Source organism: Cyprinus carpio, chromosome A3, assembly GCF_018340385.1.
Source record: "Cyprinus carpio isolate SPL01 chromosome A3, ASM1834038v1, whole genome shotgun sequence".
NCBI lineage: Eukaryota > Metazoa > Chordata > Actinopteri > Cypriniformes > Cyprinidae > Cyprinus > Cyprinus carpio.
In genome coordinates this window covers 24,262,173-24,278,901 of record NC_056574.1, presented here as the reverse complement: position 1 = coordinate 24,278,901, position 16,729 = coordinate 24,262,173, and the positions used below count along the sequence as shown (strand labels likewise).

General features: G+C 37.8%; 1 protein-coding gene and 1 long non-coding RNA gene across 2 annotated transcripts in view; one reads left to right on the top strand and one right to left on the bottom strand.

Moving 5' to 3' along the window:
• Nucleotides 1–16,729, top strand: part of LOC109087914 (voltage-dependent T-type calcium channel subunit alpha-1I-like) — a 175,744-nt gene that overhangs the window by 76,988 nt on the left and 82,027 nt on the right. Inside the window, 2 exon segments of the mRNA XM_042725491.1 lie at nucleotides 4,156–4,267; nucleotides 9,059–9,192. Coding sequence (XP_042581425.1) covers nucleotides 4,156–4,267; nucleotides 9,059–9,192 — 246 coding nt within the window.
• On the bottom strand, nucleotides 4,262–6,412 carry LOC122137642. The gene is made up of 3 exons (XR_006154987.1): nucleotides 6,276–6,412; nucleotides 5,453–5,509; nucleotides 4,262–5,342 (listed from the first exon to the last, which is right to left on the bottom strand). It is a non-coding gene; the product is annotated as an uncharacterized LOC122137642 (long non-coding RNA).

Sequence of the window (16,729 nt, the reverse complement as noted above, 5' to 3'; positions counted from 1 at the left end):
GCTTCAGTTTGTCTCACCCCTCTACCTACAAGTGTCCTATCTGTCTTAATGGCAACAAGAGAATTCTTTAAAAACATTAAAAAATCTTACTGTTCAAAAACATTTGACTGGTAGTGTAAGCCGTGACTGTTTTAACCAGCTAGCACTTGTAACTGTAGCTGATCGAGCTGCTCTCAAAATGAACTTGTTTCGTCACTAATCATGCTTATCATCCATCTGCTCCTCCTCCTCTCTCTTGTTCATCTTTCTCTCTCTGTCAGTGCTACGCTTAATCACTGTGGCTCTGATGGCATATGTATGGGCTCTGGTGCTGTGTCATTTTCCTGATGTCCCTCAGGAGGCCTGATTGTAAGTGTTTGTGATTGGCTGTTGATACTCTGACCCTCCTCTTTCCCTGCTAAGAGCTTTCTAATACATCATGCATGATCTTATCATTGAGCCAGTGTGCGAAACCATTGTCATATTGGCCAGTGGTAAGTAAATTGGGAATATTTACTCTCCATTAGAGCTGCAACAAATTATTATTTTGATAATTAATATAATGATTATTAGAACGATTGGTCTTGTGCTGCAGCGCCACACTGGTCAAAGAATGTTATTGCAGGCCCTTACATTAGTTTATATGAGATCAAACAATTATTTGACAAAAATATTTTATAATGTCTACTAATTGTTTCAACCCTGCTGCCCATAAACATTTTTTTTTTTAATTATTCTATATATATATTTTTTTTTAAGAAGTAAAATAACATCCTATTTAAAAGATGAGCTAGCTTTTGTATCTCTCTCTTTTTTAACCATTTTGCATATTTAATTTGATTTAAAAAACAACTTTGCAAACTTACAACCAGCTTTGTATTGTTACAGTGTTGATAGTATATGTAACGTAAATTTTTTTCTCTACGGTGATGTCTATCCAAGTGAAACGGCATTTGAAATGAGAGGGCGGGACTTGATTTCACCCTTCGGAAATTGATTGGATCGTTGGAATCTGGGGTGTTGCTAACAAAATGGAGGCAGATCTGAATGCCAGTTTGCAGTTAGTTGTGGGGGGATTTCTCTCCACTGGTTTCACTGCCGACACCCTATAGCATGAAGAAATGTTTTATTTATTGAGAAAAATGAGGACAAGGACAATCAAATCAAATAAATTATTTGTAATAAACACTACAATATTTCATTAAGAAATAGGACTTTTCAATTTTGATTTCATGGTGACTTTAAAGAGATTTGTCCACAGTAAGATAATGAAATTATCATATGAATATCATATCATATGAAATCAGCATTACATGTGGAACTCTCATTGTGTTTTTAAATTACCACCACCAAGATTAATTAATCACAAAAAGCATTGATTATAGCATTATATTTTAAACTACTCCTGTTGCATCACGAGTTGCAGCCTTGTACTGTAGCCGACCACAGTCATGTCATGATCATCATATTGCAATACTTTCATCATAACTAACACACTGAAAACATGATGTAAATAAGAGACTAATTAAGCAGTATTAATTGTGTTATTGATTATAATGGGAGTTTTGGCAAAAATGCTTAAATCAAATCACTGATAGAATTCTTATGATTACAAATGGGCATTTCAGAAGGCTAGAAAAGAATAATTCACATTTTAAACTGCAGAGTTAGTTTTTAGTTTTGAAACTTGCAGTATGTTTTTATTGCAGAGTAACCTCTCAAATGTGTAAATATCAAGAACATTTTGATTCTCCATTTCATGACCCTTTTAATAAATTCCAGCATTTGATTTTTAAGGACATTTTTATTCACTTTTGTATGATAAACACTGCTGGAACTGTGTTTGGTTGGCACTAGATATCCAAAGTGAGATCAGGTCCTGAAGCAAAATCGGCTGCATATCCTCATTCTCACTGATCCTACTGTGACTATCTACATTTTTCCCCAATAACTTTTTTGAGTTAAATGTTTCTGTGATTGTCTCATTTAACACCCCGTCAGCCTTCCTTCCATCTTTCTTTAAATAAATGGGCCATGTTTCTGTCAATCTATCAGCCTTGACTCATTCTCCCCCCCCCCCCCCCACCTTGTACTGTGTACTGTGAGATTGATTCTGTGCTCTTGTCCCTTTAATGTCATTAAAGTGTTTCTGTGGGTGCTATTTTCCCTCTGCCAAAAGCTTGCCTTAGAACCTGATGAGGTATCCACAATAATATAAAAAAGAAAGGAGCAATTTCCTGCAGTAACCATAGCGAACACTTTGGAGCATGATGTGGGTGCTTGCTTTAGCCTTATGGGAGTTGCGGTCTCCATTCTAATGATTAAAGCAGGAACACAAGCCTGTGAGGCTTTCTACAATATTACATACGCAGGTTCAGAGTGTGGCCAACACTATGGCAAATCCCTTAGTCTAATATCACATACATATTGAAATGTACATTTTTATTTTTTTTTATTGAAAATTTTGATGTGGTTGAAGAAAAAAAAATTAAAAATTGCCCATAAATCACATTTTACTGAATGCCAGAATCCTGGCATTCAGTGCATTCAGTACAGTGCATTTTTGGTATAGCGCTGTTAGATCTAGCACAAAGCACAATCAGCAGCCCTTTTGCTCTGTGGCTAATGCAGTTCAAACACTGAGGTTTTATGAAAACAAGAAATAAATGACAAGCACTGGAGATGGGAGGCAAGAGGGAGAGAGAAAGAGAGAAACATGATGGAGTGAACAAGGAAGTCAAACGAGGAGGGGTAGACGTTTTGTGCAAATAGAAAAAAATTGCTCGCTAAAAGGTTGACCAAGCCGGAGGAAAAGATGGAGTAGAGTAAATTGAAAAAGAAATGGTCCATAAAGGTGAAGAGATGAGGCTTGTAGAGATTTAGTGGAGAGGCCTGAAGATTTCACTCCAGCTAACAGGCCTGAGGGAGGAGGGGGTGACAAATGCCTTTTCAGTGTATTTTGTTTCTTTTTGATGTGCTTTTGATGTGAAGGTTGCATCCATTGAGTGGAGACTTCTTTGGATTGGTCCAGTTCAGTGTTTGTTAATTTGATGGGATTACATTGGCATGAAATAATAAATAATATATTCAATGTAAAGTAATATATACAGTAGTCAACATTTGAAGTGGATCAAAACCTTTGATCAGAGTTGTCCTAAAACCAATAACCAAAATGTGTTCTTGTCTTCGGACAACTTTGAAACTTTTTTTGATCCACTTCAAATGTTGACTACTGTATATATGATGATCGGTGAATATTTAATGCTTATAATGCAAATTCAAGAACAATTTTAATTTTTTCATTTTTTTTTAAGATTTAGCATTATTAGTGGTGTCATAAATCAACCCCAAACACAGATAATAATAGAAGATAAATCTGAAAAGCTAATCTTGTTTCTGAATAAGAAGCAATAAATACTCACCAGTGACCTGAATAAACCCAAAACCCGAAGTATTAAACTGCAGCATGGAACTTATTCTGCTAGCAATTATGTAGCAAACTGCTAAAGACAACCATTCAAAAGTTTGGGGTCATTAAGATTAAAAAAAAAAAAAAAAAAAAAGTATCTTTTGCTGCATTTTTTTGGATCAAAATACACTAAAAACAGTAATCTTGTGAAATATGATTTAAAAATGTAATTAACTGTTCTCTATTTTAATATATTTTATAATATATAATATATATTTTATAATAATATATAATGTTTAAATAATTTTATAATATATAATATAATTTATTCCTGTGATAGCAAAGCTGAATTTTCAGCATCATTACTCCAGTCTTCAGTGTCACATGATCCTTCAGAAATCCTTCTAATTTGCTGATGTGCTATTCAAGAAACATTTCTTATTATTATCAAATTTGAAAACAGTTAAACTGTCACTTATGTTTTTTTTTTCTTTAATGAATAGAAAGTTAAAAAGAACAAATTGTTTGAAACGGATATATTTTGTAACAATAGAAATGTCTTAATTGCCCTTGCTGAATAAACAGCTGAATAATTTCCTTCAAAATAAAAACCTTACTGACCCTCAAACTAGTGTATGTCCTAGCATCATGATAGTAATTTCCCCACAGGTAAGTACCTAATTAAAAAAATGTAAAAGTCTAATTTTGTGTATTGCTGTATTTACTTGTCTGCTGATAAATATTAGCCTTGACATATGCTTCCTCACGTGGTTCGAGCGCATCAGCATCATGGTGATCCTGCTGAACTGTGTCACTCTGGGGATGTACCAGCCCTGCGAGAACATCGACTGCACCTCAGAGCGCTGTCAGATTCTACAGGTCAGTGTGGACACATATACAAACAAACTAGCTCTTTTCCAAAACATATTGAGCAGCCTACTGAGGTAGCAGCCTAAATGTCATAGAGCAATTGGTCTGTCATTACACACCCAAAACATAAGACTAAATTAAATCTGTTACTCAGTATCTCTTCACAAGTATTTGATTAAACAGCTCATTTGATGTGGTCTTATTTTATGTTGCCTTTATAACCTTTGTGAATCTTCTAATTTTTGGTTACCTGCACTTGCAGAGTATGGAAACCTCTAAGGTTTCATTAAAATTATCTTAATTTAATTAACCAAAAGTCTGAACTGGCATAACGGTGAATAAATCATGAAAGAACTGTCTTTTTTTGAGGGGTGAACGATCCCTAAGGGTGTATATTACTGCCCTAAGGTACAATTATACACCTTTTAGGAGTAGATAAGGTACACAGTTGTCCATTTGAGGGTGCTGCCTCAATGACAAGCTTTGTACCCTTACAAAAAGGTCAAATTTGCAGGGTTTTTGCAGGCTCAAAATGTTGCCAAAACTGTTACCTTTTTGAATAGCCATCACAGCAGGAGCAAACATAAGATGCCTTAAAATGCTGCCTTCATAGAAAGCTCAGTAGGTTTTGAAACATAATCTGTATTCGTCTCTTTTCAGATATATAAAATCAACCTAATACAACTGAGCATCCCTGAATGGTGTTAATGTGCCTTGTCAAAAAGCAATTTTTTGTATGTCAGTTACAGAGAGTTTAAGGATCATACACAGATTCCCGGCCCATCTTGTCTCAAGACACAGTCTTCCTCCTTTCTTTCCCTCCATTTATGATCATCATCCCTTTTTGACTCTCTGTGGTTAATGAGGCTCTCTCTCACTCTGAGAGGTTGACGAAGCGGACAGAACTCGGGGGGGATGTGTTGACAGAGGATGGCCTTTAATTGCTCATGTCATCTTTTGGGAGCTTTGGGGACGTTTTTATGTGTCCTCTAAACTCTATATGCATCCGCTGTCCCAGGAGCCCTGCTGTGTTCATTAGCTTGCCTGGATGTGACGGCTGGGTCCAGGGAGTCTGTTCAGAAACCTCACATAAAAACATATATGATCGTGTGTTAGAAAAATCATTGCCTATAGCTCTGTTCCAGTTCAGTTTTCAAGGCACAGCTTAAAAATGAACATGAGGGATTAGCTCACCTTAAAAACTCATCATTTACTCACTCATGGTCTTCCACCTGTATGACTTTCTTACTTCTGTGGAGCACAAAAGGAAATATTTGGAATGATGCAGTTGGTGATGATCGTTCTTTTCCTTGTAGTTACACTGAAGGTAGACTAAGCCTTTCATGCTTTAAAAAGTACATAAAACACTATAAAAGTATGATAAAAGGGGGTTCGATATGACAGCTATATTATGACACTATATTCCTAATCTTCTGCTGAAGTCTTAGGTTTAAACGGTGAACAAATCTAAATTTAAGTTGTTAACTGAAAACCTTTACATCTACAGTACCTTAACTTGCATTTGCAAGTTCATGACAGCAATGTCAGAATCATGAACAAATTCATGATTTGTTTGAATCAGTATTGATTTTTTCAGAATTTTTAAAACCATTCATTATAATTGGAGGGAAAAGAGCAAACAATTCTTCATAATCTTTTCTTTTTTGTTCTGTGGAACTTAGAAGAAAGTCATTCATATGGGTTTGGAACAACATGAAACTAAATAAATGTAAACGTGAATGATTACTTTCACATTCAGATATCAGTTGAAATAGTAGCAGTATTTTCCCCTACGTTTTTCATAATTTTCACCAAAGTATGCATAACTGTAAGTCATGACTGTAAGTCATCTTATAGGCTTTTAGTCCAAGAGATACGTTATCGAGATCTTCTCCTAATGACTAGGCTTTCCGCCAAATTGAATGAGTTTTATAGCAATTCCCAGTCACTTTCCACAGTGCATATCCCAATTAAGAAATAATGCTGACTGTGAGCTTACCTCATATCTCAGACTTACCTTTGAAAGTGGCTTATGTTTCGGCGGGCCAGAGCCATCAGACGTCAGCTTTACCTTCTCATAGGTGCAGCTGAAATGGAGCGAGAGCCATGACTCAATGTTTTATCAGTCAAGATGGCTGACAGTACTCCCTGAGTGAGCTCTCGCTGTTCACAGCTGTACTTTCATTGTGTAAAAAGAGTTTTGAAGAGAGAAATGCAAATTAAAAAGGTCTGCATTGCGATATTTCTCACATTAGCTTTTTGGATTGACTGCAAAACAAAAAGACGGGGTTGAAATGAAAGCTGTGTGGGCAGGAACGAAAGTCTGTCTCTCTCCTGCTTGCTGTGTGTGTACGGACTCGTATAGAGAGCCATATGTCAGGTATGGCACGTGGAAGAAGGTAGCTTTAGAGGAAGCGTCCTCTTGGCGCCAGGAGGTTTGTATCCTCTGGTACCACAGGGGATCTTAAACCAGTGATGTTCTGCTAGCCCACACCGTCCGGTTTCAAACTCTATGTTGCTCGTGTGGGCGACCATCCAAATTGGCATCGCTGCCCAACGGCCTCCTCCCTGTATCACACATAAACACGCTGTAGTGTGAAACAAAATCTGTATCAGTTCTGCTTGGCAACTGGGAACATGCAAACTGACTAAGACTAAGGGGCACAACGCAGCAGACGTTCTATTTTCTGCATGCGTGTGCAAGAAAATTACACTTCTCACATCATTATAATTATCCCTGCAGGGTTGAACTTAACTGATCGAGTGACCAACATGAGAGCAGAAACAAAGCCATTGGTAAGGGCGATCGCAGCTTGACTGGTCTGTGTAATCAGTCGTCGACATTTCAGCTATATCTGTGGCATCGTAATGAGAACGCAGCAGGGCTTTGACAGTCGGAGGAGTGTTTGTAAGGAGCTAATTAACAGCCCTCTTTAAGTCTGTGTACTCGCACGACTCATTGTTTATGAAAGAAATGCTTTCTGTCAAATGGATCATCTGCTCTGATCGTCAGTCATCTCAGCAACGGTTGGGAAATGAGATCCAGGGTGGGTCGTCCAGGGTCAGGTGAAGTAAGGGTGAACAGGCTGAGTGCTGACTGGACTTCACAATCAATCGTTCACTTATGCAAGGGCTCTTGAAAGCCCTTTCATTTCAGGCTCATTCAGCTTTTGACTTCTGTCAAGATCTCATTAGCTCTCATTGGCAGTCAGATACATAATGATGTCGTGCAGCACATTGTAAGTATTTTGGTTACTTAGTCCTTCCCAGAGCAAATTTGAAGGCTCAGAAGTTATCTGCAGAACATACAGTTATGTAAATTAAAATAATTATCGCATGTCTGTCTCTGTTGTTCTGTAATTGTTTATTTATCTGTCTGTCTGTCTATCTGTTGCTCTATCTATTGTTCCATATGTCAGTCAGTGACTTTTTTGAACATCCTTTTTCCTCAAAAGCATCAGCCTTTGCAATTAGCCAGCAAGTGAAAGACTTAATCTAATGCTGGATCTGTTTACCCAAAAAGTTAGTGATGCCCCGAAATTAAAATTCTTGGCCAAAGTCAAAACAAAACAAAATGAAACACTGGTTACAGAATACCGAACACATTTTTTTTTTTTTTTTTTTAGTTTTTCCCAATGTATTTTGCAAATAGCCAAAATGTGCTTTTTATGGTTTTGTCTTGCTTTTAGCACTGAACATTTTTTTAACATTTAAGCAGACATTATACCAAGAAAGCACAATTTAACTTAAAATTACTGTAATAAGTTAGTAAAATAATATTTTTTGGCCATCAGACCCTCTTCTTGAACCAGGCTTGTATTTTTTACTGTTCTGTACAAAATAAAAGCAGCCTAGCTGAGCAGAAGAGACTTCTTTTAAAACATTAGAAAATATTACAGATCCCAATTTGAACACTATGTGTGAATGTAATAATAAAAGTATTATAGTAACAGCTGTTGTAATTATTATCATCATTATTATTGTCTTTTTATTTTATTTTACAGAACAACAGTAAAATTACAATATTAATATTTATGAATGTTGATGGAGATCTTGCTTTTTCTCAACCTTTGTTTTGGCGGAAAAGCACAGGAAGACGTCAATGCTTCTTTTTGTTGACAACAGCAGATTTATAAATGAGTCTCATTACGAATACGTCGTACGTATCGCATTGTCACATGCCTTGTAAAAATTCATAAAAATGTGACTGAGCAACTGATGAGTAACATGGTTTCAGCACAGACTTCCCTAGAGCTTTGGACTTTGAACCCTGGTTAACAAGCAGATCCGCCGCAAGTTCGTGCAGCGTTGTCAGAATACATGCAATCTGTGTGTGTATTAGAAAACGCAAAGTTCTGCAGTTTATTTACTAATTGTTTAAGGCCATTTCGTGATTTCAGTCATCATACAGTAACCAGAAACAATCACCCCTTCTTCTTCTCATTGAAGACATGTGATACAGAACTAAACAGTCTCTCGCTGTCGGTGCTTGTAATGATTCTTGCATCTTTCTCTGACAATTTTAAATGCTTCCACACTGCTGACATGTTTGTTGCGTTATAAAGAGTGCACGCCTCTCACTCTGTGCCAGTTGCTATTTGATCGCGTCACGTCATTGTTCGGTACAATTTATTCTGTCTTTGATTTGACAAATCTGTGATGTGTTTGTCAGGTTTTTGGTGCACATTTTACCGATAGTCTCAAATCCATAAAACTCTAGATTTAAATTTGATCAGGTCTGTTAAAACATACAGTGTGTTATACATGTGTCTTTGTTGATCTCTCCTCTCTATCTTTTAGGCATTCGATGCGTTTATCTATATTTTCTTTGCATTGGAGATGGTGGTGAAGATGGTGGCTCTGGGGATCTTTGGCCGTCGCTGTTATCTTGGCGATACTTGGAACAGACTGGACTTTTTCATTGTCATGGCAGGGTAAGGGCACTTCTGTTTTCTTTCAACCTTTGCTGACACACCATTCATTCTAGTTGCAGGTGAATCTGGGGCTGTGGTGACCCTGAGTGGGTTTCTCTTTTTTTCTCGGTAGTGACGACTGCATTGTATGAACTGTATTAATAGACATTTCATTTCAGTTGTTCTGGGAAATTGGCTTGTGTAGAATATGATTACATGTTTACATTGTAATCTCTAAAGGATGTGTACTTCATGTTTAGCTCCAGAATGCCCTTGATGGGCTTTACATGTATTCATTTTATATATGTCCAGGCCAAACACTTCAGCTACAGTCCTTCGGATCTCACTTACTGTATGCTGAGTACAAGCATCCCACATGTTGTTTTGATGCGGTTTTCAAGATCTCCCCGTTTTCAGTGCTAAAAAGAGAAGTTAAAACTGCTATAAGCCTATTAATTTGCCAAACCTTTCTGGACGTTTCTTTGAGGAGGACATCAGAACAGAAAGCAGAAGCATTGGATCAACAGGACAAACCTGCTGGAGCAAGATAAACTTGTAATTTGTTACACACACACACAGTCTCTGTCTCTGAAAGACTTTCCTTACTAGCTCACAGGAAACAAACACTCATAAGTTAAGAGGCTGAACAAATTGGAACACAGCCGTAATGTGATACAGGTTGTTCATTTTTTATACTAACTTAATTGGCCATGAGCAACGTGTCCCATAATAATTTTTCTTTTTCTTCATAGAACACTTTAATCTTTCCTCTCTACCTTTGCATGCTAATTTAATTAGAAACCCAAATGTCTGTTCAAGTACTGTAGGGTTGTACAGGGTTTGTAAAAGTGAGCAGCCCAATCCCAGGTTCTTTTTAGGTCCGACAGGATTTGCTGAGTGAAAGATTAGACTCATTATAACATAATGGGCTTTAATGTGGCCTTGTGTAATGACAGACATTAGTCTCTCCCATACTTGTCCTTCTGGTATAAAACAGCTTTGTCATGCACCCATATTGTTGTGTGTAGTTTTGTGATTTTTGATTAATTCCCACTTTTTTGACAATTTGCACGTGTCTTAAAGAAGCTTAAGGTGGTTTTCTTGGCTCCCAGCCTGGCCAAACTAGTTATATACCAATCTATTCTGAGGGTTTTAGAGGGATTTTGAGGGCTTGTTAGCTAGTCGGGTTGGGATTGGCTTTTTTTTGTTTTTATTTTTTTCAGTGTGATTCAGGGCACCTAGTTTTCCCTGCTTCCTACTATTTACCTTCTTAACTCAAGACGGACAGCTAATTACAAAATTGCTCCAAAGTACATTAGACTAGCTGGTATTTACTAAGATAAATAAGTACAACTAACGCTTGAGGGAAGGTTTTGATGAAGGAAAGCACTGAAAGAAACACTGAATTTATTACAATTCACAAATTAAATGTTACTAAGCAAGAAATCAAACTTTCCTCGATCTTTTGACAAATAAAAAGTCAGTGTACAATAAAAACATCCTGAAACCAAGATCAGATAATGACTCGTTGTGGAATGTGCCACTTTATGATGTAATAGTGTGGCTAAGCACCACCTCAGCAGGAGAAGATCAACACCTGCTTCTACATCACTGCTTCTTTAGCCCCACCCACTGATACACACCTGAGGTAGAAGGATAGGACATACGAGCGTGACGCAAACACAGGATTAATCCATCAACAGAACCATACATATGACATTACAAGATTACAAGACACTGTGTAGTGATAAGTTGCGGTGGCGGCGGGTGGGGGGTGTTGGGCTGGGGGTGGTATGGGGGTGGCATTCGCTGGAAAGTGTAAAGTGGAAATGTTACTTCCACAACCCAGTGAATCGGTCTGCACTGCATGGTTGAAAAAAAACAACAACAAAAAAGAGATTTTCTCTGCACTCTCCAGTGGGTTGTGTCACACTATTCGGTTCAGTTGAGTAGTGCCATTTCATCTCACTTTCAGAGTGTTTGTACAGCGTATAATTTATACAGTAAGGTAGTCTGCATGACTGTGAGGAAAGTCTAAAGGAATAGTTCACATAAAAATGACAATTCTGTCATCATTTACTTCCCTTCATGTTGTTTTTTACTTAGTTATGAGGAAGCCAAACACTTCAAAAGAGGGATGAAACTTAACTGTGCAGTGTGAATGAAAATCCATGTGACCTGTTGGCACAGAGCTGACTAGTTTCGTATAGGACACTACAGATCAGTTTTGAGCACCTGGCACATATGAAAATTGGCTTATGTCTTAGGTGGATGTAAACAGGTGGGGAAAAATAAAATCATATCTGCTTTAGAACTTGCAGATGATGTAAACGCTTCCCTTGAACTGCTCAGACACATCTTGGGGTATTTTAGAGTTGCTAGGTTGTGCTGTGTTCAGTTTTCAGCATACAGAGCTCAAGTCTAAGAAAAGAAGGTCAGGAGAGAGTCAACTTCAGAATGGACTCGCTGATAGTGGAGCACACTTGCCCACTCCATGTACCACAGGCAGATTGAAGGCACTTAGAGACAGCAACAGTAAGATAAATGTTTGAACTTGAACAAGGACATATCACAATTTGTTATGGATTACATGATTACATATTATTCCTACAATAGCAATAAATTATTCAGAATTGATAAATTCTCCTAAGTCCTCTTTTTCATCTTTTAAATGTTCCTTTCTAAACTATCCTACCACTTACAGTATATACACTTAGAAAGTCTTCCAGTTTTGTGGACATTCACAGAAAGACCAGCCATTAGTCAGGAAGCTACACAGCATTTGACCACTGGATTTACAAAGTCATTTCAGGTGTTTCAATGTTGCATCAACTACTGATGAACACATTAATATTTATCTGAATTATCCCTCAGTAGGTTATTTAACCATCTATTTCAATGTCTTTGGAAGGCATTTGTCTTTCAAACACATTAAAGTGCACAAATTCACATTATTTCTTTTTTTACATGTAACGCTCTCATCTGAGCATCTTTCATCTAATATATTTACTTAAAGTACCCCTGAGATTTTAAAATATTTAATAATTAAGTATCACATTTGCATGTTCACGGTTCTCTGACGTTGGTTATAGGTCATGCAGGTAAAAATAAAATTAAATAATTCAGTGTTTTATTTATTTGTGTTATTTTTAAATGGTTTTTTTATTATAATTTTATTTATTTATGTTGTTATTTTTAATAAATGGAATATATTTTCTTTCTTTTTTTTGGATTTTTTATATAAATATGGTACAAGATTAAAGTAATCTGATTATATTACCTGAAATGTGTAATGTAATGGATTACGTTACAAACAAAAATGTTTTTGTCATGTAATTTTGAATCAGTAACGGATTACAATTTTCAAGTATCTACCCAGCTCTGCATGTAAAGATGTTAACCTTATAAAACCATAAAATTATTAAACCAACATTTTGGTTTGTCAGTGCCAGAATAACTACTATAGGCCTATTTTTCATCAAGACTGCATGTATTTGAAATATTTTGTAACAGTGTAAAAGTCTTTACTGCCACTTTTGAGCAATTTAATGTATCCTTGCTGAATAAAAGTTATTGTTTCTTTCAAACAAATATCTTACTCACGGCAACATTTATAATGGTAATATGTATTTTGTAATTCATCACTGAGAGAGGGAAGGTTATTGATTGTACCAAATTACTGAAATTGATTTAAATAAATGGAAAGCTTGAGCATGTTGAATATTCCCACAAGAGAATATGCTGTTACAGCAATATTCCAACTTTTTCAGAATAAAGAAAAAAAAAACTTTTTATTTTTGTGTTATGTAGAATGATTTCTGAATTGTATTGATTTTAACTTGTATTTTACTTTATATCATGTAGAATTATCAGTCATGGTATAAAAACTAAGCTACTTCTTCACTCTTTAATAAGACACCTGCGCTTGTTTGTCTTTCACAGTTGTGACACTTCTGGGGGCAATCATACAGAAATATTCTCAGAGTAAAACCTAATGGCAAATTCATTTAAAAATGAAATCCAGATGGGACATTTAACAAACGTAAAGTCATTTGCACTCTTTGAATGGTGGAATTTAAAAACCGCCGGAGCTAAACAAGTATGAAATATCACCCACGAGCGACCACCATTAGAACCTGTGACTTCCAGGCGACGAAGACATGTTTAACAAAGTAAAATCCAAATGTTTCTAAGTACACCCTGGGGTACATGCACACCTGGTTGGTAAACACTGGATTGGAAGCCCTGTTACGTCAAGTCCTCTCCTGTGTGTGTTTTCTGTGAGGTGGGATGTCTGTGTATTTGTGAAATATTTTCTAGCCAACTCTTGGTTAATCCTTCTATTGTGGGTGAAGTCAGTGAGGCTATCGCTAAATGCATTCCCAGATTACATACCTCTTTCTCCCCATTTTACTGTTCCCCCCACACACACAGCCTAAGTGTTTCTATTCTCACAAGCTTAGATTTCCTTACTCCCTTATTTAGTTGCCATCTCTCTATGTGTGTGTCTTTTCCTCTCTTCTGTCTCCACAACCCCAGAGGAATCATCATTTTTGCAGTCTCATTTCACAAGATGCACACAACAGCACACACACATACAGTATACACCCCACACATGAACACATGAACACTCTAGAAGACTGACGGTACATGAAAGTGAGGGAGATGAAGGAAGAGCAGGAGAAAGAGGCTGCAGCAAAGCAGTGAACAATTAGAGAGAGGCTGGCCGTCGGCAGGTAGCTAATTACTCTCACAGACACACACTCTGATTGATGTGCTGAAACAGCCGATCTCTCTCTCTCTCTCTCTCTCTCTCTCTCTCGTCCTCCATCTGAGCCTCTATTCAGGATTTGCCTCTGTTTATTTATGTCTCTCCCCACAATACCTCACATATGCTGTGTTTTTTTCTCTCTTTCTCTTTTCTTTTTTGCTTTATTTTCTATTTCCCTCCCTCTATCACATTGGCATGTTCCCTCGCTGCTTGGCACAGCTTGGTTGATTTGTAATTCAATTATTCTGTTGAAGTTAGACTAGACTCACCTGAGTGCCTGAGATATAGTAATGACTATATTCATTACAAAAGTAAAGACTATTCTCTCTCCATCTACCTCTCTATTTATCTATGCACCTGTCTATTCATCCATCTGTCCGTTCCTCTGTGTATATATATATATATATATATATATATATATTGTGTGTGTGTGTGTGTGTGTGTGTATTTAATTATTTTTATCATTCTATCTGTCGTAATATCTATTTATCATTCATTCTGTCATTATACATTTCATTTTATATACATATATATATATATATATATATATATATATATATATGCTTTTTTGTTATAAGATGTATCTGTATGTGCAGTGGGCGTGGCGTCAGGCCTCGGAGAGGTTTTTATTTAACAGAAAAAAACAAAAACAAGGGGGAATAAAGTGTCCAAAAGGGGAACAGTGTCCAAAACAACAGGGAATCTGGTGTACTAGTCGTGCTGCGGGGTTCGTGGGGGTCTGGCAGTGTTCATGGAGGGGGGGTCTGGTTTGGGGGTGGTTTTCGGCGGCCGCACGCGCTCCCCTCTTCGGTCCGGGGCGCGAGGGGCGGCGGCTTCTTCTAGCGGCTTCATCCTCCTCGCTGGCCGCGGCGATTGCAGGGGATGGACGGCCCGGCATCCTGGCCCGACGGCCGTGTAGACGGGTGCGGTTCTCGACCGGACTGCGGGTCCGGCAGCTCACGTCTCTGGTGGCGCGGGAGTCCCTCAACGCACCCTTCCTGGACCCACGAGGACACCAGTGTGCATGCACGGGGAAAGAGACCGGTCTCTCGAGGAGAGGCGCGTTGGGCTTTTAAACAGCGGCGGTGATGAGGCTCCATTTCCTTCAGGTGTGCCCCATCACACGCCGCCAGCCCTGACTCGTCCAGCGCCCCCCTCCTCTCTCCCACACCCACTCCTATCGGGAGCCTGGTGAAGGGCGGCGATTTAGGACGGGGTGCCGGTGATTATCAGGGAGGAGGCAGCTGACTCGTCACAATATATATATAAAATGATATTTTATATCATTATATATATAAACTGTATAGTTCTATCTATCTGTGGTTCTGTTTGTCTGTGTTATCTCTAATTTTCAATTAGCATTTATTGGTTTTGTATCCTGCTATGGGTTTCATGTAATGCAAACTATACAAAATATTTGTCTTAGGGTATGTGTCTGTCTGTAGAGGAGGGGCTGCTTCTGTAAGAATGTTTGATGCAGAAATACCTTCTGCAGGTTTACCTCCAGGTGGAAATGTAATTGATAAGCTCATCTCTATCTGTGGTTTATGTATGTGTGTGAAATTGCATGCGTGTCTGTGGTGGTTAATTGGTCTAAATGTGGCTAGTTCATTTGTGCATGTGTTCTCGTGTCCCTCTGGTTAAAGACATCCTGTAGGCATCATGAAGCCTTTGAGGGTCGGACCCTTTTGCCTTTAAAGCATGTTTGTGTAAATCGTGTTAATGTCAATGTGTTTGCAAAGGGGAGAGATCGTGCTCTCTTGGGTATTCTCACTCTATATGACATTTCAATCGCCAGTCTGACATTTCAACTGATTCTATAAAAAAAAAAAAAAAAGAAGGAAAAAAGCTCTTGGATCATCCAACCTGGTCAGTCTGACTTCTGCCAGAATGTTTGCCTTGGCTATAAGTGTGTAATTGTGCCTCTGAGCACATGTGTGTGTATTCACCCAAAGCCTGCATTTATTCATCTAAATAGAGCCATTTATTTCATTCGTAAACAGGAACACTGTTGAAGAACTCTACTTAAAGTGCTATAATGTTGTCCGATTATACACCCATCTCATTGGCTTCACTCTGAAATGAAGTAACTCAACATGTAGTGTTCTTCACTTAGCTGTCCAATCCCCTTTCTGATCCTCTATTCTAATCAGCTTTCTTTGCATGAATGAATAATGTATACATGCTAATGAGAAGACCAGCTGCTGTATGTGATTAGCAGGTGTTTATTGAGTGATGGATGGAGCGCTGTAGGCTCTGCCTCCTTCAGCAGGCCCGGGCATGAATAAGTAAAGATGTTGTGGAAATTCAAAATGAAAGAGGAGAAAAATATTTTTCTACAAGACTGAAATTGAATGAGATGTTCTGAATGAGTTGATGCAGTCAGGGAAATCGCTGTTACGGCAATATCGCTACAAATGATGCCAGTGAAACCAATTTTTTAATGGTGGTACTGTATTTAGTGTAGCATGTAGTAGATATTCCCACATAGCTTGAGGTATTTGAACTGAACTTGTTTGTGGAGCAGTGCTTGCAGCTCACGCTTGACATTATCATGTATTATTTGAGTTCACTGCAAGAGGCCACTTGCACAGGATGCTAGATGGAACTCATTTGAAATGGAACAGAACACAAGGATCTCGAGACTCGTTTTTAAAGAAGAACTACTTACATATTTACATTTATGCATTTGGTAGATGCTTTTATTCAAAGCAACTTACTGTGCATTCCAAGTATACATTTTTTATCAACATGTGTTCTCTGAGAAGCAAACATGTGACTTTTAAT